The sequence below is a fragment of the Psammomys obesus genome, unplaced genomic scaffold, assembly GCF_907164565.1.
Source record: "Psammomys obesus unplaced genomic scaffold, mPsaObe1.curated_primary_1811, whole genome shotgun sequence".
Classification (NCBI taxonomy): domain Eukaryota; kingdom Metazoa; phylum Chordata; class Mammalia; order Rodentia; family Muridae; genus Psammomys; species Psammomys obesus.
In genome coordinates, this window is record NW_026596064.1 from 22,918,438 (window position 1) to 22,939,512 (window position 21,075).

Here is a 21,075-nt window from a genome sequence, read left to right on the forward strand (position 1 = left end):
TCAGATAGTGTGTATTGGCTTTGACCGTGTGGTGTATTAAAATATGAACAGTCTATCAGAGTCTACCCTGAGGAACACATCCTTCTCAACTGAAACAAGCAAGTTTTTGAAAATGAGATGATTTTATTCTCTCTAGGGAGTTAAAATCTGAATGAGTTAGCAAAATCTTATATATCTGAAGTTAAACAGCAAGATTGGAGAGAAGCAAAGACGTACCATAAAGGGTCACTTGGTCTCACTGGCCCCATTCCCTTTCTAAAGTTTTTACATTTTGTGTGTGTGTGGATGTCAGGATAACTTGTGAGAATTGGTTCTCTCCTTCACCCGTGGGTCACAGGGGTGGAATTCAGGTTGTCAGGCTTAGCAGCATGTGTGTTTACTCACTGAGCCATCCAACCTGCCCAGGTCCTCCTTTGGGGTAATGGGGTAACAGTGTGAGTGGATGCTATGTTATTAAAATGAATTACCAAGAGATCTGCCATTACTCAAATGGTTAAAACTATTATTTAATCTTCATTTTGACACTGTACCGCCTAAGGGAGTATATGAAAAGGCTTTGGTGGTTTCCTTTTTCTTGTTCCTATGAAATGCAGCAAAGAAATAGGTAAGTGTATGACAGGAATAAGGACAGTCATATATTTATAACCTGGTATCAAGGCCTTCACCTGACTATGTGTACATATCTGTACAGTTGCCTCTGGAAATGAAAAGTCATGAATTACAAAATGAGCTGTCCTGCCCATGAGAAAATGTAATCAGGGAAAATCTGTTCAACACTCAATTTCTCCAGGCCAGCAAGAGGCAGGAGGGGTGAACTGAGGAGAAAACACAGGGAGCCTGCCCCTTGCCCTCTGTAGTGACCAGCTGTCTAGTGACAGCACACATCCTAAAGCCTGCAAGCCTAGGCACAGTTGGACAAGACTGTCTCCAAGGCCTGAGGGTGGGAGTGGTGGGGTGTGAATCTGGACTTTGCACACTCACTTCAATGAGAACACAGCTACTTAATGTTCTGAAACTTTCTGACCACAAGTACGAGTCTCAAAAAAACTTACAAGTTTGAACATGTCTTACTTGGGAGTCTTGGACTTGAGACATTCCACTATTGAAGTCTGCAAACAGCCACAACTTGCTACAAAACCTGTAATCTGAAATACTTCCAGCTCCTAGCATCTCAGTAAGGGCTGAAAGGAACATCAGGTGTTAAAGTTCAGTTGTTTTAAGTGCCCTGTGCGAGAATTTGTGTACTTTCAGATCCTCTTGACACTGCTGTATCAAACCCTGTTGAGTAGGGCTGGATCTCGCCTTCTGCTATGGGAACCTGTCCCAGCTTCTAGGCTTTTTTGTGTGATCTGCGTGTGTAGTGTATGTGTGTGTATCAGTGTATGAACCCCTGGGCACTTGACAACTGGGAATGGAATTTAGTGCCTCAGATATGCTAGGCCATCATTTTACTGTTGAACTCCATTCCCTTGCATTAGAGGTCCATGTCTTGAGGCTGCTCAGAAAGTCCCTCAGGACCAAGCTCCAGTGTATGAAAGCATGCTGGGCAAGTTTTCTTCCATTTCAACACTCCTATTTCTTGGCCACCTCACAAGTGTACTGCCTTGGGAAGCTTTGACAGACAGCTCTGCTTTTGGCAGAAGGATGCCTTCCAGTATAATTCATTTGACACCTATGCTTTGCCTTGTGAAAAATTTTTTTACAGTGTAAAAGCCACAAAGTTGTGCAGTTATAACCTCTAACAGCAGTCTCATTTTGAAATGCTAAGATACTTGATGAAGGGTTGATGCCTTTATAAAATGTGCTCCTGTGAGCAGCAGGTCAAAGCTAGTCTTTCCGTTCTGAATCTACCACAATGATTCTAAACGGTTGTGACTTGTGAATTAGTTTCCTCACTTACCTCTAGTTCCTGTTTATTCTTGCTACTTCTTTTAAGGTGGGATAAAAGCTTGTGAGTTTTACTGTGTTGGTTTGGATTTGTAAACACGCAGCTGTCGTCAGTATAACTTGTTAGTCTTTATAGACAAGGCGCCGATAGCCACCATGGAGGTGAGAAAAAAAAAATCAAATGATTTTTCCCAAGGACCAAGTGACAGCAGACGCTAGGAGTGGAACCTGAATCTTGGGTTTTGATTATTATCATTCTGTACTCACCCAAAGGGCAGCGGTTCTGTTCTCACATGACTGCTGTTTCCATGGCCTGGCAAATTAACAGTTTTTTCATATTTGAATAAAGACTAGAAGAGTTATGGGCATACATGTAGTCATTTACTTTTCTACTTATGCATGCTTTACAGAAATGCACCCCCCCTTTACCTAGTTCACTTTTACATTTACAACATTAAAGACAATAGACATTTCTAAGAGAAAAACCCAATTTATCAAACCTGTTTACATGGTAGGAGGGTCTTACTTCACAGATTTCTGTTGTTGGACTTGTCAGTTTGTTAAAAGAGGAAAGCCAGTTAGCATGTCCTAATGATCAATATGATTTAATTATTTATAACCCTCACACCCAACAAATTCATTCTTCACGATAATCCAGGTTTTAAGCTGAACTTCCTTCATTGAAATTCACAATATTTAAAACAATATTGGAATTCTTCTAGGTGTTTAACTCCAATTGACATGAAGAACTTTGAAACTTTATCTTTTCTGGGAGCATTTACTTAAGACTTCCTGTTATATCTGCTATAAAGCATTTCAACAGATGTATTCCAGAGTAGGTCACTGCACTGTGAAAAGAAAAAAAAAAAAAAAAAGACAAAAAAAAACTTAATTTTCTCCCTTACCTCAGAAGTTGCAACACAATCTCAATTCGTGCAACCCGTTTTTTTTTTAAACAAACTCTTACTGTCTCTCATGATGGGGAGGGCAGTGTCTTTTAGTCTGTGCTATCTTCCTTCTCCTTTGTCAGTTTCATGCAATATTCTATATCTGATGATCTACAACATCCAATCAATTTCAGGATTCTAAATGTTTTACCACATCTTCCATTTCACTTTGTTCTCCAGAGTAGGTGTTGATATTAGTTTGATCTTTTTGTGATAAAAATTCAACGACTTTGAAATATTTTTAGGTTAGAAAATGTCACATACTGAGACTTATGTGTGCCACTTCACTCAGGCAAGAAAACCCTGGTTTATTAGGCTGAAGTCTTCATGCAGTGCTGCTAGTTGTGTTAGCGAGTATAGCATTTTAAATTTTCTGGCCAAATCTACCCTGCTGAAAACAGGCTTGTTTACAACTTCTACGACTGAAGTAAGCTGATCTAACTTAAAGGAGAGCTACAAGCCGGATGTCAGATACTAACTGGCACTCTGCACGCATGTGCAGTGTTTCTGTTAACTCGGCGCTGCCTCAGAGTCAGTTCTAATCCGTTTGGCAATTTACTACACAAAAAATGCAGAAGCAACTACTATGCCTACTTAGATCTTTTCTCCATGTCATTTATAAGGTATTGTAGTATTAATCTGTATGGGGGCTTCACAGTTATACTTCTCTGTTGTGTTGGGCCAGAGTTCACGCATGAAAATTATCACTTAGTTTTTGTTTTTAGGTTTAAAGCCAAACCTTTCCAGATTAAATGTCTCTATGAGCATATTCCTATAAATGATTGGTGTGTTAAAGTGAATGTTAAAATTCTTTCAGGGCAGCAGGCCTCCATGTATCAGTTCATAGATTCTGAATGTTGGGTGACCTGCAGGGCCTTGGTCACATGTGGTAAATATGTTTGGCAGCAGTAATTCCAGGGTCACATCTAAAAAAGCAAATGCCCTTAAAAAACACCAGGAATCCAATAATGTGGATCTTAAGTTTAATCCTGCCACTTACAACTGGCAAGAAAAGAAATCATGTATTTAAAGTGTATATATCAGTCACAATACATGACCCGTCTAGTGACATTGACCAGTGAGAAAATGAAACAAGTTGCTTTAAAATTGGTAGCCTCTAGCAGAAACCTATAGATATCATACAAAACCATGGCTGCCTGATCCTAAGGCCCACGCTCTTCCCACTTCAGCAGATACCTCTCTGTAACTAACCTCTCTGTAAGTGATGATTTTTCGCTTGTAACTGTCTATGAGAAACAGGCATGTTTACTGTGAAGATCAATGATTGTATGTGCAGCAATCCCTCCCCCACTATCAGTTTTCACAGAGCTCTAGTTAATGTCAAGCTACATTCTGACAGGACTGCTCTTCGGCATACAGTTTACGAATACAGGAGTGTGGGGCTTCTGCCTCATCGGCCCCATTTTTGGAACTCCGTAATCCCACTGTTGTAGCTTCCCAAAAATTTTAACTTTCCTAGTCACAGTATGTTGTTAATTCAAACAAAGTTTAGAGAAGCAAAATTTACATATTTTTTCAACATAGCTATATATTAACCATGATTTGCTAGTTTAACTTTGTGTGCTTTTTAAGCCTATTTTATTTCATACTAAACAGTTAAAATAAATGGCTGTTTTATATGACAATGCTGAGGGTTCTGGGAGGAATTAGGATGTTACTTCTGTCTCTAGGATTTCCATTGAACTTGAAGGGTAAAAGTAAAGAAACAGGACAGACATGAATGTAGGTGAATGGAGAAGAGCATTTTGTAGGAATAAGAATGGGGATCCTGAAGGGCACATCATAACCTCAATTCCAGTTTGATTTAGACTGATAACTAAAATGGCTGCGAAGGGGACAGTTCCATCTACACAAAACTTGTTACTTGGCTTCTTATTTTCTCACAGATTATCACCATAAACAAGTCAGAGCAAGGAAACTAGAGACTGATGGTTCAGCTGCCTCAGCATACATTACTCACTGTACCCAAGATGCACAACAGAAGTAAAAACCCAAGTTTTTCATGAAACCACAGTGTCCTCAAATTTACCAGCTCAGAAAATACCTGTCTGTCCAGTTTAATTCAAACTTTAAACATTTTTTCTTCTTTATATAGGCCTATTGTATATTAAAAATTTTAATACTTTTTTCTTTTTTTAAGGGAAGAGAGGCTTACTATATAGCCCAAGCTGGTCTTGAACTATAGTCATCTTGAAGGAAAATTTTTCCTGTAAATTTTCAGGCAAACTTTGCAGATCAAATAAATTTATGGTGTGAATGAGCTTTTTATATCATTTAGATGAGTAGTTTGAAAATAAAAAGCTCATCAGGTGGAAGTGCTTGTTCGAAAGCCTGATGCCTTGAGTCTCAGATGCCACAAAGTGGCAGGAAAGACTCTAAAAGGATACCCTCTGACCTCCACAGGCACACCACCTCATGCATGTGCCTGCAGAGACAATGATAGATAAAGGTAAAAGTTGGTTTGAAAAGTGAAGTTTTCATTTCTGCCATAGCCTAGGGTTGAGCTAGGCTGAAGTAGAAAGAGAATGAAGTACCTATAAGGAAGAGGCAGGTGACAAAAGAGAGCAAAGAAGTAGCAGACTGTACTGACGACCCACAGCTGATCAGTTTTCCAAGTGGAACCTAATCAAGGAACACTGATTTCACAGCAAAGGCTTTTAGTCCGAAATGTCATTGAGAACAATCTGACTCTTACCTTACAGGAAACAACTGAGGAAAACAGCCTTGTGTTTGCGTGTTAACAAATTTCTGGATCTGAAGCACTTGTTTGAAAAGATAGCCCTTGGAAGATTTGTCAATTTTTGTTAATATCATCTACAGAAAAATAATTTAAGTATTAGAAATAAAAATATAGTTTTATACATTTTAACTACAATCTTTCAGTTAAGCTAAGTTGCGTAAATTTCTTAATCTCTACTACTTTCTCATCTATAAAATAAAAACAAGCCATAAATAATGTGCTGTGATGATGACATGTGCTAATATATATCCCATATAAAGTGTATACTGTGTGTCTGCTACTTAACAATCTTTTGCCACACACAAACAGGTCTTGAACTTTTTTTAAAGATCAGTGAGAATCACTGAGCCACATTTATAAAAGACATCAGCTATTCCAGGTGATTACAACGTATCTACAATATTTAAACGAATATAACCTAGCTGAGCCACATAACACTGCCAATAATGTAACAGTTTCTAATCAAAAGTTCAATTTTACATATAATGCTCTAAAGGAAAAATTAGAAGTTGGGTTTATTTGTTGGCTATAACTACTATAGTTGTAATCTTGGTAAATGTACAATGTTACTTATCCAACTACAAAATAGTAGAGGAAGGTCAAAGCATGTGTAATTACAAATCAAGGAAAAAGTGAAATTTCAATCTCTCAGATTTTCCTGGGAAGTATCAAACGTGTGCATGTGCCCCAGCAAATATTCTATCATTCAACCATAACTCCACTAGGATAAAATTTAAAGTCAACTTTTTGATTGTTGTTTCTCCCTCCTTCTTGGGTACTTGGGTTACGGCTGATATCTCATTTCCTTTTCCAAAGACGAAAATAATATTTCCTTCAGTTAAACTGAATGAAATCCATGTTTGATAATATTCAGTCATTTTTACCCCAATTCCTTGATGCATTATAACAGTGTCCCTAACACTTCATAGGACTTCGGCAATCCCAAGAATTTCATAGCTTCAACAAAACTGGCTGACAAGTCACATGGCTATGTTCATATGACACTTCACTGCTTTAGTGTAGTGGTTTCTGACAGGTTTTTGAAAAGTAAAAATAATTGAGTTCCTCACTTTTCTTAAAAAGTCAGTTAATCTGGAAGTATTACAAAGCAAAATTAATGTGATCTGCATTTTAGTGAAGGTCAATTTTATGCTAGTAGGAAAAAACCTAATGAGATATTCCTAAAATAAATTTTTAAAGATACTTTTTATTTCATATGCACTGGTATTTTGCCTTCATGTATTTCTGTGTGAGGGTGTCAAAACCCCTGGAACTGGGGTGATAAACAGTTATAAGCTACTTTGTAGTTGCTGGGAATTGAACCTGGGTTTGCTGGAAGTGCTCCTGATTGCTGAGCCATCACATTTCTCCAGCCCAGAAAAGAATGTATTTTTAAGAATATAAAAATTCTACTTGTGTGTGAAGACTTTGGTTTGTGAAATTTATGTTGCTGTATTCAAATCTTCATTAAGTACTATGCCAGGAGCTGGTGTTCAAGAGCTGGGAACATATTTTCGACAAATTTTTGTATTGTCATAAGAAAACATCATGGAAGTAAAAGCATTTAAGAACACTAAATGAGCAGCTTAAAAAACTGACTGTATGTTTAAGAGCTTGGGTTGGAGGATGCCTGCAGCATGTCAAGAGCACATGCTGCTCTTTCGAGGACCTGAGTTCAGTTTCCAGCACCCCTAGTGAGTGGCTCACAACCTGCTGTAACTCCAGCTTCAGAAAAATCTTTTACCCTCTTCTGGCCTTCACAGGTATCCCCATATATGTGGCACATTCTTATGTATATGTATATACATGCACACTCCATAAATTTAAGCTTAAAACTAAAAGATGAGAAAAAAGTATGAAAGTGTCATAGAACTTAAAGGCACTTTGTTCGATTTTTTTTTTCTGTGTGTATATGTAATGTATACTTGTGTGTATAAGTGTGTGCATGTATGTGTGTATGTGCACACATATCTGCCTGTGGAGGCCGGAGGAGGACATGTCTATTCTATCATGCTCGCCTTTTTCCTTTGAGCCAGGGCCTCTCACTGAACTGGGAGCTAGGTTGGCAGCTAGCCAGCTGTGTGTCCTCTACCTCTACCTCTTAGAGCACCGGGGTTATGAGCATGCAGTGGCCACACAGCTTTTTATGTGGGTGCTGAGGACTAGAACTTAGGTCCTCATGCTTTTGTAGCAAGCATTCTTAACCATGGGCCATCTCCCAGCCACTGCTTTATCTTCTGAGAAATACCTGCTCATTACTAATATATATTTGCATATTCATAGGAATCCTAAACTGTGATTTCTAACTGCCACCATGAGTCTAAAGAAGACTTACCACATAAGGCAATGCAAATTCTTCACACATTTCTATGGCAATTTTGTCTACCTCTGTAATTCCAACAACACTATCCACTAGTAAAAATGTTCTCTTCAAACTGTAAAAACAGAAAGAAAATTAATAGCAGTATAAGATATACTCAGTCACCTGTCTCTCTCATCCTAGGAACTTCATCCTGTAGTCCAATAGAACTCAATGTAGTTTATAGTACTTCCAATAACCAAATTTGCCAAATACCAATTTGTTTCAATAAGAACATATTAAGCTGATCAAAGTTTGACACAAAGATAAATGAGACCCTCCTGTAAGACCTTAAAGTCTAGTGGAAAAAGGAGATAAAAATAAAATTATAATTTTTAATATTAACTTAATTTTGCATCATTTATATGTAAAACTATACCAAAATGTCTCTCTATACATATACACATATATCCATATATATATCTATATATAGATATATATATATATTTTTTAAATTTGTGATGCTAGGATTAAATCCAGAGCCTTTTAGCAAGTCAGGCAAGTACTCTATTACTGAACTACATCCCTAGTTCTTTTTTTATGAATACCTTTTTGCTTCAGAAGCCTAACATTATTTTCCTCAAGATTGTGATTCTTGAAACATTATTGCTTGATTTCTTTTGGAGACCAAAGAAGAAAGATAACATTTTCAGAGTCTGTGACGACTGAGAGGACAGAGTTTACCGAATTTTATTTAAATCAATTAGCTAATAATTTTCATTTTCAAAATTAGCCATTCATTTTTAAAAAAATGAATGAACTAACCGTCGAATACTCTATAGTTTCAGCTTGATAAAATAAATGAAGATTTTTCTAGGCTAGGAAGAAGCTAGACAGGCAGCGAATAGCCTGGTCCTCAATATTGTAGAGTTCTATGAGGATAAAATGTACCAAAAGTCACTCGTCTGATCATCTGTAACACCTGTTATGTGTAGAGCACCCTGATTTAAAAGTGCTTTGGGGCTAAATGTATAACTATTGTAAGAAAAAAAATCCTTACTTCTTTCGTTCCTTTAGATAGGCCTCTACCATGTCAACAAAGTCTTCGGGTGCTCTATAGCCATACCCTGGCATGTCCACCAACGTAAAATATTTTCCAACTTTGAAAAAATTCATTTTCTTTGTGTGTCCCTGATAAAGTAAATGAAAAAAATAAGGGTGTGTGTGGCTTAAAATATGTCCTTTATTTCATGACTAGAAATGCTTTCTATTCAATCAACAAATACTTATTAAAAATATATATTCTGAGCTACCATGGCAACAAAGGAAAAAAAGTGGAGAGAAGTGGCCACCAATAATTAAATTGTTTCAATTTGTTTTTTTTTTTCTTTTTTAAATAAAGTATGTTTACCTTAAAAACATTACATTTCATTTTGAAAATACATAGACAAAATATTTTAGGGTCTTTCCTATTTTGCTGTCTATGAAAACCACCCAGATTTGGGCTGTATGTTTGCCATTAGCCAATTGTCTGATATGGAGGAATGAATTACAGTGTTGATCAAATGTTTATCACAGATCCAAAGTTTTACATTTCTTTTCTGCAGACTAGTGTTTCCATAAACCAAAATGTTTTGCATGTGTGTTTTAGTATCCTCATGGATAATTTTTTAAAGAATGCACAACACCACAGTTACTAAGTAACAATAAAACTAAAATTTCTAAAAAAGTGTTCAGCAAAGATAAAATATGGCTGCTTATGCTTTTGTGTTCATGAATCTCTTAGGACTCAGTAAAGAAGGACAGTTATTAAAGTCAATTGTTTGATCTAAGATACTATCAAAGGACTTTTTATACATGATGATGAAGTTCTTGATTAGCTTATTTGTCCATTTGTTAGAAAGTGTTGTTAGAACTGCATATTTGAGAATGAAAAGAATAAACCTTCCTTAACTATTGTCCTCTTATACAAGATAATGCAATTCATCCTGTCTAGAAGTCATCCTTTAGCGGGCTAATGTGGTGAGGAAAAAGAGCAGTGAAGACGAAGTGGGGAGCAAAAAGTTAGTGGTTTCATGAATGCTTAAACTTAAGGAACGGGGTGGGACAGCGAGCATTACAGCTGGTGGAAGTGTTCTGTCATCCAGACTAACGAAGGTAAGGGGATCTAGGGGTGAGTTTTGAGCAAAGGTTATTTTAGGCATCAACTGAATTTGCATCATTGAAAAGGATGTGGAAGGAAGGAGAAAATAACAGAATCAGTGCAGGAGAGCACCTCTGAAGAAAAGCAAAGCGTGTCCTTGGGTAAGACTATACATGTCTGGAACAAATGCAAGAACATATGGGAGTGTGAGAAGGTATAAAAGATTACACAAGACAAAGCAACTTAAGCCCATTTTCCTCCCCTATAACTAGTGTAGAATTAGTCATTCACGTAAAGAAACAGAAAACAGCAATAAAATACTTAATTTGGCAACTAGGAAGATTTAGAAGGGTGCTTTCCTCAAGATATTGGCAATACTCCTGAAATTAATTCAACCATACTTCCTTTTTTTTTTTTTTTTTTTTTTTTTTTTTTTAAGGGAAAACAGACACTAATGATATGTCTTACCTTATTACATGTTTAAAGGAAATCTCTTGTCTAGGAACTTAGAAATCATGATCTCTTGCATTTTTCAAATTTAGTAAATTCAAGAGATGCCCAGCATACCGGTTTCTTTGAGATCCTGACTTCTACATCAGGGGCCTGGGAAAATAAGGCCTTTATCAAGGAGGATTTTCCAACATTGCTTCGGCCAATGAAACACACCTGGTACGAGGGGGGAAAGGAGAATGGGGTACTTAGAGAACTGACTAGCGGTTTATTTATTATACGCTGTATTTTCGGATTTGGAGAGATGGGTCAGTCGTTCAGTGCACTTGGTGCCAGAGGACTCTAGTTCAAGTCCCAGACCCCACGGCTGCTCGCAGCGGCCTGAAACTTCCAGTTTCAGGGGGATCTGATGCCCTCTTCCGGTCTCTGAACGCAACGAGCAAGATTGTGGTGCACAGGCATACATGCAGGCAAAACACACGGAAACTAAAATAAAAATTAAAAAAACAAAAAACAAAAAAAACCACCACTGTCTGCTCTTCCGGAGGACCAGGGTTCGATTCCCAGCACCCACCGTGGGCACTGCCCGCCAGTGGCGCATCCACACCGGGTGTTTTGTCTTAAAAAGCTCTCTCGTTGGGCGATAGGAAACGCGCCCCGGCGAAACCGAGCTCTGGCACCCACAGGAGACAGGCGGCTCTCACCTCCGACTGCTGCAGGCTCGGGGCGTGGTCTAGGCGGACCGCGGAGCTGAGGTACTCGATGCGGTTCCGGGCCGTGGCCGCGAACACGCTCTCGGCCCTCGCGAGGTCGTCCAGGCTCGGGTCGAAGAGTCTCTGTTCGATAAGGCCTGGAGCGGCGTCCGCGACGAGGTGCCGCTCCAGCTCCCGCAGAGGGTACACTACCTTCGTTAGCCGTTTCTGTGGCAGCTTCAGCACTTCAGCGAGGGCAAGGGGCGTGCTGTAGGCCCGGGGCCAACGCCCCAGCGCGGGCACCATCTCAGGGAGCCTTCCCAGTCTGTGCCACAGCCCGGCGGCCGCCATGTTTCTTTCCCAGAAGCCTCTGGATTGGATTTTTAGTCATTGGATTTGGACAGCGCAAGTGAGAATCTCACTGCCGCGACGCCTGCTGGGAATTGTAGTTTTCTAGGGCCTCGCCTGCTCAAACTTTTCGCCGCCAAAGACTTCGAGGATGTCGGGAACCAGAGGGTGAAAAGCCCGCTGACTTTCTTTAACACCTTAGCTTTACCAACTATGCATCAGATTGGTGTGTTTTGTGAGAAAGCTTTCAGCGGTTTCCAGAGGCCAAAAACTACCTCGTTCTGTGGTATTTGATTCTCAAGGGAAGGAGCCATAATGAGTAGCTCTAGTGGATACCAAGCCCGTTTTCTCTTCTGTTTCCCGACGTCTTAACGATGATTGACGTTTATCATAAGTTCACATCACTGAGAAAAACACGTTTGCAAAATTAAGTGAGCTGGTGAAAAATGTGGTTGTAATATCAACTCATTTTCCGAGAAGACTCTCTGGCAGCCATGGCATTTGAGCTGCAGTTGAGAACTCAAAATACGATCCATAAACCAGAACTGTAATGGGAAGGACAGGCGGCATTTGAAGCCTCAAAATGAACCCATCTCCTCCAACAAGGCCACACCTTCTATTCCATTCCAAACCATTCACAAACCGGGGACCTAGTATTCAAACACATGAGCTGGTGGAGGCCATTCTCATTCAATTCACCACAAGCATTTAATCGTTATTCCCCACTGTGCCACTACATCATTTCACACAAAACTTTAGAGCGATGACTTAGAGCCAACATATGCTATGTTTTCCATGGACACATGAAACGCTTCCCTAATTTCCAGTATAGGCAAAAGTTCAAAGAGGAGACATGCATAGCAGTTAGACTTACTGCCACTGAGGGTAGAAAACCAGAATGGGGAAGGGAATTTAAGAGTCCCGTTAGAGTTGCCCTGGGACTCAAAGACTACTGAAAATTGTGAAAGTTCAGAAAAATCAAGCCAAAATCAGTATTGGAGAAGATCACATCTGGTAAATGAATCTTGCAATAGGGTTCCATAAGTACTCCGAATGTGGTTGTTGGCATCATCTTGGTTCCTGGAGATATTAGGAATCCTCATCTACCTTCCTACATCAGGGGTTTTTCTGGGCTAAGATTGAGAAGAAAATTTAGCCCTAGTGAAGAAATGTAATGTAGTTTAGAAAAACATGGTGTGTGTACAGCATAACAGTGTTCAAAATGGAATTCCTAATATTTTCTCCTTTTCCTTTGTTCTTCTCGTTTTGCATTCATTCCTTTCTCAGTAAGTGACAGCTGTATTTCTTCAATTGATCCAGCCAAACTTTTTCTGACTTTTTTTGAGGGAAAGTCTTGATTTCTTTGCTTATATATCACACTTAATCTATTAGCAATGTCGCTGATTTAAATCTTTAACACATCTGGAATTTGAGACGTTAGCATATCTAGTGATATCGTGTTCCCAGTCCCCATTGCCTCTCACCTAGACGACTTCTATGGCTTCCAAAAGCTGGTTGTGTCATTGCTTGTTATACCTTTAGGAATATTCCCAACGCAATAGCAAATACGAACCTGTTAAAATGTAAGTGGGAATCTCCAGCATCTTCTAGTCTCAAAGAAAAGTCAAAGTTCTTCCACTAATTAAAAAAAAATGGGTGTACCCCTGCCTCTCTGCATATGCCCCCCTGGAATGCTTTCTCCCAGATGTTATTACCTGGCTGTTTCTTTACTATTTGGAGTGTTTGTGGTCATCATTCAGAAAAACATTGGCTTTGATTTTGAGATCTGGAGAGGTTGTTCATCACAGAGTTAGCACTCTGAAAAACTGTTAATACGATATAGATAGGTATTGCATATTGGACACATAGCCCTTAGAGTCGGTTGTTTGGTTTGCTTTGCTTTTGAGGCAGAGTCTATTACATAGGTGGGACCAGCCTGGAATTTATGATCATTCTGTACCACCACACCCAGATTTAGAGCTAAGATATTTCACTAAGATTCGTGTGAGTGAAATGCTGTAGCTGTATTCTGCCAGGTTTAGTTGCTAAGGACAGGAAGAAGGTTGGTAGATCAGTGAAGAGATTTTTTTGCCATTCTTACAGATTATCTTAGTTGTTTTTCCCTTGTCTTTCTCTGAAATGGCTGTTCAGTTCTGACTGATCCTGAGCTATGTAAATCTAGCAGGTATTAAGTTTAGGGATTTCATCTAATCTAAGGAAAAGGTAAGCATTGTAGGCCTACGCAGGTAGAAAGAATCATGAATGTCAGAGAGTCAGCAAGTACAGAACTCACACAGATCAACTCTTAACCTAGTTTAGACACACCACACTTTAAATGCCTGAATGGAAAGGAGTAAAGACATTGGGAAAACTTGCTTTTGGATATAGGGAGAGGTGATGGATTAGTACTCGATGTTTGTTTTACCAAAGAGTCTTTGTTACCTTTAATTTCCCCTTCTTAACAACAGTAATTACAATTTACTTGTTAAAATACCATGTGTGGTGGTGGTGGTGGTGTCTGTAATAGAAGCATTTAGGAGGTAGAGGGAGGAAGACCAGAAGTTAAGGGCCATTTTCAGCTACGTATCAAATTTGAGGCCAGCCTGGATTATGTACAGCCTGTCTCAAAAATGTTATTGAACACTTTCCAAAAAAGTAGTTGATTGAGTATGAGGGGTTAATTATGGGAAAGGCCTGGTCATATTAAAACTGAGATGGTTTGCATTGGGAAGGAAATATTAGGAGAAAGAAGGGGATTTATGTAAGAAATGACATAAGGAAACTTCCATACATAAATTACCTGAATTGTAATAACATCTGTTGGGATGAACTATTTAAATTTAAATTTTATTTTTAAAATATTTATTTTTATTTGTGTGTGTGTGTGCGTGCCATATGTGTGTGGATATCAGCAGAGGTCAGAAAAGAGTGTGGGGTCCCCTGGAACTGGAGTTATAAGAAGTTGTGAATGTCTCAATGTGGGTGCTGGAAGCCAAATCCAGGTCCTTTGGATGAGTAGCAAGTACTTTTAATCCCTTGGTGATCTTTCCAGGGAACCTTTAAGGTTTCTTTAGTTATATTTTAACTTTTCTGTGCAACTTAAAAAAACAGTTATATAAGCTATAACTCAGCACAGGAACACACATTTGCTACTCTCACATATATAAAACATGATCATGACTCTTCTACCTAACTTATTCTTTGGGTACAGTCATTACATGTGGGAGTCACTATATTACCCTCTTGAAGAAATAACAGACGTACTTCAAATGACCAGCTTGGGTAGTTTATCAGATCATTGAATTCCATTTACATTTTATTAACGTTCCTTTAGAGAATATCTCCAACAACTTCAAATAATTGTGTTGTTGTTGTTTTTCTTTTTCTCTCTGTGAAGCCTTTCTGAGCTCTCTTTAAGGTTGTATCTGCCATGCTGACAAATTTCTCTAAAGAGATCTGGAGATAAAATATCAAATACTATGTGTGTAGGAGGTGGGTTCTTAGAATGATTTGGGTTCTGGAAGAAAACTAAAAATTTGTTTCCATCAAGATTTTTTTCAACCAATAGAAAACAAGTTGCTTTAACTAATATTTTTCCATTGTAAATTGTGTGTTTCATTCTAATCATAGTGATGTTACTATTTTGTAACTCTGTGCAACATATAGTTTGTGCTTTTGTATCAGTAAAAAGTGTGTGTGTGTGTGTGTGTGTGTGTGTGTGTGTGTGTGTGTGTGCGCGCGCGGGCGTGTTCATGCTGTAGAGATTGAAAAAAAGCATGAGGTTTTTTTTTTGTTTCAAGTGATGAATTTAGTAACATTTTAACTTTTATTACCGATTTGCCAACTTTTTTGTGGGCAATGCTTAGTAGTAGACCTCTTAGAGGCTTGAATGAGAAAGGCCCCAACAGGCTCAGATGTTTGAATATTTGGTCCCCAGTAGGTGGAACTGTTTGGGAAAGATTAGGAGGTATGGCATTGCTGGAAGAGCCATTGGTGTTTGAGGGTTCAAAAGTCCATGCCATTTTCAATTAGCTCTCTCTGCCTCATGCTTGAGGGGCAAGATGTAAGCTCTCGGCTACAGTGTCATATCTGTCTGCTGGCTGCCATGCTCTCTGCCGTGATGGTTACAGACTCCAACCTCTGAAAGTGTAAGTCCTCAATAATTTCTTTCTTCTAGAAGTTGCTTTGGCTATGGTCTCTTAGCTCAGTAGCAGAAAAGTAACTAAGACCATCTCTAAACTATATCTCATTGCTTTACTCTTATGAGCAGCATACTCTTTGACACCGTGAAGAGATGAACTAACGTCCCACAGGCAGCTGTATTCATACATGTTATAGTTTTAAACTCATTTACAGATAATTTTTTTTTCTTCAGGTATCTCCAAGTCTAGCTTCCAAATTTGCTGATATACTAGGGAGATTCACAAAACTCGGCATATAGTTAACCTCTGTGGCTAGGATTTGTCACCGCAAAAGGATACAAATGGAAGGAAAAGATTCAAGGTGAAGCCTTGAGAAAATAGGCCCAAGCATCTCGACATTCGCTCCCACAGCCCAGGCTGCAACCACAACTGCCAGCAAAGAGGTGTACTGTGTGAATGCTGCTCACACAGAGAGTTCGCTGGAGTGCAGGAGTCTTGGGTTTATCTCCAGGGCTGGCCATGTGACCACCTTGTTGTTGTGTGACTGACTATACTTTCTGAAACAGAAGATCCTCGGAAGGTAATCAGGCATTCAGTAGTGTTATAGCTTTTGTTTTGTTTTTGAGACAGGATATCACTATGTAGTCCTGCTGTCCTGGAACTCACTATGTAGACTATGCTAGCCTCAAACTCACAGAGATCTGCATGTCTCTGCTTCCCAAATGCTAGGATTTAAGGCATGCACCACCATGGCCGCCTTAGTGTTGCTATAGTTTTTATCATAATGGGCCCCAAAGGGCCAGGTGTTAAAGGCTTGGCCAGTCTCTAAAGAGGCACTCTCAGGAGGCTGTGAAAACTTTAAGAGGCAGGGCCTAGCGGGAATGCTCTAGATCACCAGTTCTCAACCTGTGGGTCTAGACCCCTATGGGGGTGCCCCGGCCAGTGGAGCTAAGGTTATTCGCGGGGTAAAAGAGAATCCAAACCTGTGAAAAGATGGGTGAGAAAGAGAAACCAGTCCAAGCAAACAGGTGCTTGTCAAGGACTAACTTTACTGAGCAGAATCAGCTTTTATAAAGGGTTCAGGATAAGGAAGTAGGGTGGGTGAAAAATTACAGATTCTTCTCGGCCAGGGGCCTGAAACATCTTGTGATAAGCCATGGTTCTGTGAGCACATCTCTGCTGTTGCCAAGCAGTATGTTTACTGCAGGTAAGGGAATGAACATCTCCAAGCAGTATGTTTACTGCAGGTAAGGGAACGAACATCTCCAAGCAGTATGTTTACTGCAGGTAAGGGAACGGGCAAGTTGAGGCAAGTTGGTGAGCTTCCACAGGTGGTCTCTGAAGTTGGCGAGTTCTCTCAGGTGGTCCCTGACATGGGGGTCACCTAAAACCATAGGAAAAATACAGATATTTACATTATCATTCATAATGGTACCATAGTTACAGCTATGCGGTAGCAACAAAAACAGTTTTATGGTTGGGGGGGTCACCTCAGCATGAGAAATTGTATGAAAGGGTCACAGCATTAGGACTGTTGAGGACCACTGCTCTAGATCATTGGATATATATATATATATATACACTCTTAGAAAGGATGTTGAAACTGATCTCATCCTCTCTCTCTTTAGTTTCCCATGAGGTGAGCAGTTTTTCCTCCACCAGCCCCTCCTGCCAGAGATACGCAGCCTCACCACAGGCCCAAACACAAGAGGACTAACTGAAGGCTCCAATACTGCCAGTCAAAACAGACCTTTTCTTGGTCTAAGTTGGTCATTCCTAGTATTTGCCATGGTTACAAAAAGCCTTTCAATACAACTACAAGCGACTTTATACTAACAGAGCAAGTATGGGCAGCCATTTATAAATGAGGGAAGTATTTGCTAGTCTAGCACTTAAAAGCAGTTCAAGGCCAGTCTTACAGTAAATTGAACTCTGGCCACTGGCCTACGAGGTTCACTCCTTTTTGCACACAGAATTAAAAGGAAGACCCTGAAAAGTCTCTGGTTTTTATTATCACAAGATATATATATAATGTAGGTGTACAATAGTTACATATTATACACATATATTTTAGGTTCTGCTCTAAATACAAGTAATTTCTCTGGATATGTTTGAGAAAAATGGGACAGACTTGCCTTGTCACTTTAATAAAACGTGGAAAACCCAGAATTCTACATGTCTAGGAAACTCTAATTAAAGTCACCATCTCAGGCTTAGGGAGTGGTACAGTGTCCAGTGCATGCCTAACAACTCAGGAGGCCCCAGATTCTGTGCCCACCTCCACTCCCCTCAAAAGAGCTCCTGTCCCACAGGGGAGAGAGAGAGAGACAGAGAGCATGCTTACTCTCTAGAGGGCATAATGCTGAAATCCTAGGTGATTTCCTGATAAACCTTGGTGGTTGGGCGGCATACCCAACCACAATGGTGTGGTTTTCTTCATTCAATCTACTAATTCTTATACTAACCACGTTCAGAAACACTCTCGCATGTACACCCATAACTGGTACTTTTACTGTCACCTGGTTATCCTCCACCCATTCAAAGTGACACATAAAATCAGCCAACACATTCACAGCAATCAGGGACAAGCTTGGGCAAAACAAGTAATTAAGATAACTGTGGTATAAAGAACCCTAGTTTCATAGCACAGTTATGTAGAAGAATCGTGAGTTACATGCTTTAGGACTCTTCCAAATATAGAGAAGCCTTCAAGCCAACACCCCAACATCTAATAGCAACGCCTTTGATATTTTTCCTACCATTTAGCCTCATCACGGATTTGTTTACACATGATGTGAAAGTTACACATGATAAAGAGGGTAGGACACATTCAAACATTTTAAATTACTGTATTTGTTGATGGTGTGTGTTTGGTGTGTGCCTGTGCAGGTATGCATGCCCCTTGGTCCGCAGGCAGAGCTTCGGAGACAACTCTCACGGGTCACTTCTCTGCTTCTACCACGAAAGCTGGAGAATCAAACTTAGGTTGTAGGCATTAGCAGCAAGCACCTTCAACCTCTGACACACCTTGCATCCCCTCCGAAAGTTTATTTAAAAAATTATTACTCTTATTTATAACTTTTAAACACCCAGACATGCTACTTGTGGGCTTCCGTCTACAGTCTCGAGAGTCTCAGGAATATAAAGCCTGGCCTGGTAAGGACAGAATGATAATGAAAAGAATACCGTACAAGCATATACACATTAGCATGTAAATGCAGGAGTGACCCAGGAAAGCATTAAGCTCTCATTGTTGCTTTAGCAAAAGACCACAGACTTAGTAGCTTTTAACAACACAAGCCAGTTTGATTCCTCAGCCATTATTTGCTTCTGTTTGTAAAACATAAAATTTAAATTATACATCTCTTTGACTTTTACAAACAGTTTTTAAAAAATGTTTCCTTGGATTCATTATGTTTAAATAAGCTTATTTAGTAGAGAAAAAAAAAGAATAAATAGAACATAGTTAAATTGTATAATAGTTTTTTTTGAATAGGAAAATAATGGTTGTAAGAAGAAAAAAATGCTAAATACTGTAAATAAAAGCCCAAACTTAGTATTTCAGCATATCATTTTCTCATAACCAGTTCTAGTGTTTGTGTCTTTTTTTAAAAATTTTTTTGAGACAGGTTTTCTCTGTGTAGCCTTGGCTCTCCAGTCCTGGACTCATTTTGTAGACCAGGCTGGCCTTGAACTCACAGAGATCCACCTGCCTCTGTCTCCCTGAGTGCTGGGATCAGAGGTGTGTACCACCATGCCTGACTCAGTGTCTACATTTTACTAATACTCGTATCCCGGTGCCAAGGAGTGAGTTACTACTTGCTTCCAAATGGACCCAAGGCAAACGTTAGACCAAAGACCACCTGGTATATTCCAAGAAGTGTCTCTCTATTTGCAGAGACACTTTTATTTTTCTCTTTTCCCACCCTGCCATGTAGAAAACTTAAGTTCTAGCCATCATAAAACACCATTAAAATAAGCTTATTTAATATACACTGCTGTGATCTGCGCATGGTTTGTTCCACGAAATTCATGGGCTGCATGGGTTGGCCCCAGTGTGGCTTTCTTGAGAAGTGGTGGGACCTTTAAGGGTTGGGGTTTCGAGAGAGGTAATTAGAATAGCTCTTGGCAAAAGTTAACAGGTCACAGAAGTGAGTTAGGTCCTGTGGTACTAGGCCTGTTTCTGCAGAGTGAGCTGTTATAAGTTCAGCTTTAAAAACTGTTCTCTTTCTTTCCTGCTTTCTGGCCACAGGACTCCCCACCCCCACCCCTCAGGCTCTGAGGCTCTCCGCACAAACGAATCCCTGAATCTCCGTGCCATGGATGGGGGCCCCATGGGAACCCCAAACAAACCAAGCTGCTGCCAAGCCTATAGGTTTCTCTCCACAAACTGATGTCAAGGCCCAGTTGCTGAAGACAGAACCCACACAACTTACTGAACATGGAGGATTTGAGCTAGTGCCTACCCGGAGCCTTCACTACTGCATGCTAGCATCTTTGCTACAGCAAAGCACTCTGCATTCTACCCAAAAGAGAAACACAAACACCAATCCAGCCACAGAGTCTTTGATGTACAATCTGTGCTGCTTGCAAGATAGTCTGGTGCAACCGTGGCACAAAGCTGTGGGAGTAACCAGCCAACATCAGAGTTGACTTAAGGCCCACTCTGTGAGAGGAACCTCTATCTGACACTGCTTGAGTGACCAAGACGCTGAGACAGCCCAGGGGCCTAGGGTAAAACCACATACTACTTTTATAAAACAAAACAAAACAACCCCCCCAATGTCTCAATAAAATGATACCTATAAATTTTGACATACTCATAGATCAGTACCTTGCTCAGCTTCTTCCTGCAGCAGATGGAAACAAATTCAAAGACCCACAGCTGGACCATATGCAAGACAGTGAGAGACCTTGGAACACTCCGTTGTAAATGGGATGTCTCCATCAAAACCCTTCCCTTCATAGCTCAGGGAACCCTGCAAAAGGGGTGGTGGAAAGAGTGTAAGAGCCAGATATGATGGAGGACACCAAGAAAACAAGGCTCTCTAAATCTAAATCAACACGATCGCTGCACATATGAATTAAAAAAAGACTTAGGAAGCATGTGCAGGGCCTGTCTGCGTCCCTAGAGCTGAAAATGGACACAAGCCCCCATTTCTAATTCAGATGCTTTCTTCAATTGATCACCCCTTGCAAATGAGAATTTAGTTTTCTTCAAGGGAGTCCCACTGGGGAAACAAACTGCCCTTAAGGGTGGGGTGGGCTATATGCTCAGCAGTAGATGGGTCATGAAAAATGAACTCAACGACATTTTTGGAGGTTCTTTGTCTCATAATGTCATGTCAAGTCTTTTCTTTCTTTCTTTCTTTCTTTCTTTCTTTCTTTCTTTCTTTCTTTCTTTCT

At 39.8% G+C, this 21,075-nt stretch overlaps 1 protein-coding gene across 1 annotated transcript; it reads right to left on the reverse strand.

Annotated features, from left to right (window-relative positions):
• Positions 1 to 2,363: 2,363 nt before the first annotated feature.
• On the reverse strand, positions 2,364 to 11,530 carry Gtpbp8 (GTP binding protein 8 (putative)). Its single transcript, XM_055624975.1, has 6 exons — positions 11,192 to 11,530; positions 10,605 to 10,703; positions 8,955 to 9,085; positions 7,931 to 8,030; positions 5,551 to 5,669; positions 2,364 to 2,735 (listed from the first exon to the last, which is right to left on the reverse strand). The coding sequence occupies exons 1-6, from the start codon at positions 11,528 to 11,530 to the stop codon at positions 2,666 to 2,668; spliced, it is 858 nt and encodes a 285-aa protein (XP_055480950.1). The 3' UTR covers positions 2,364 to 2,665.
• Positions 11,531 to 21,075: the final 9,545 nt, after the last annotated feature.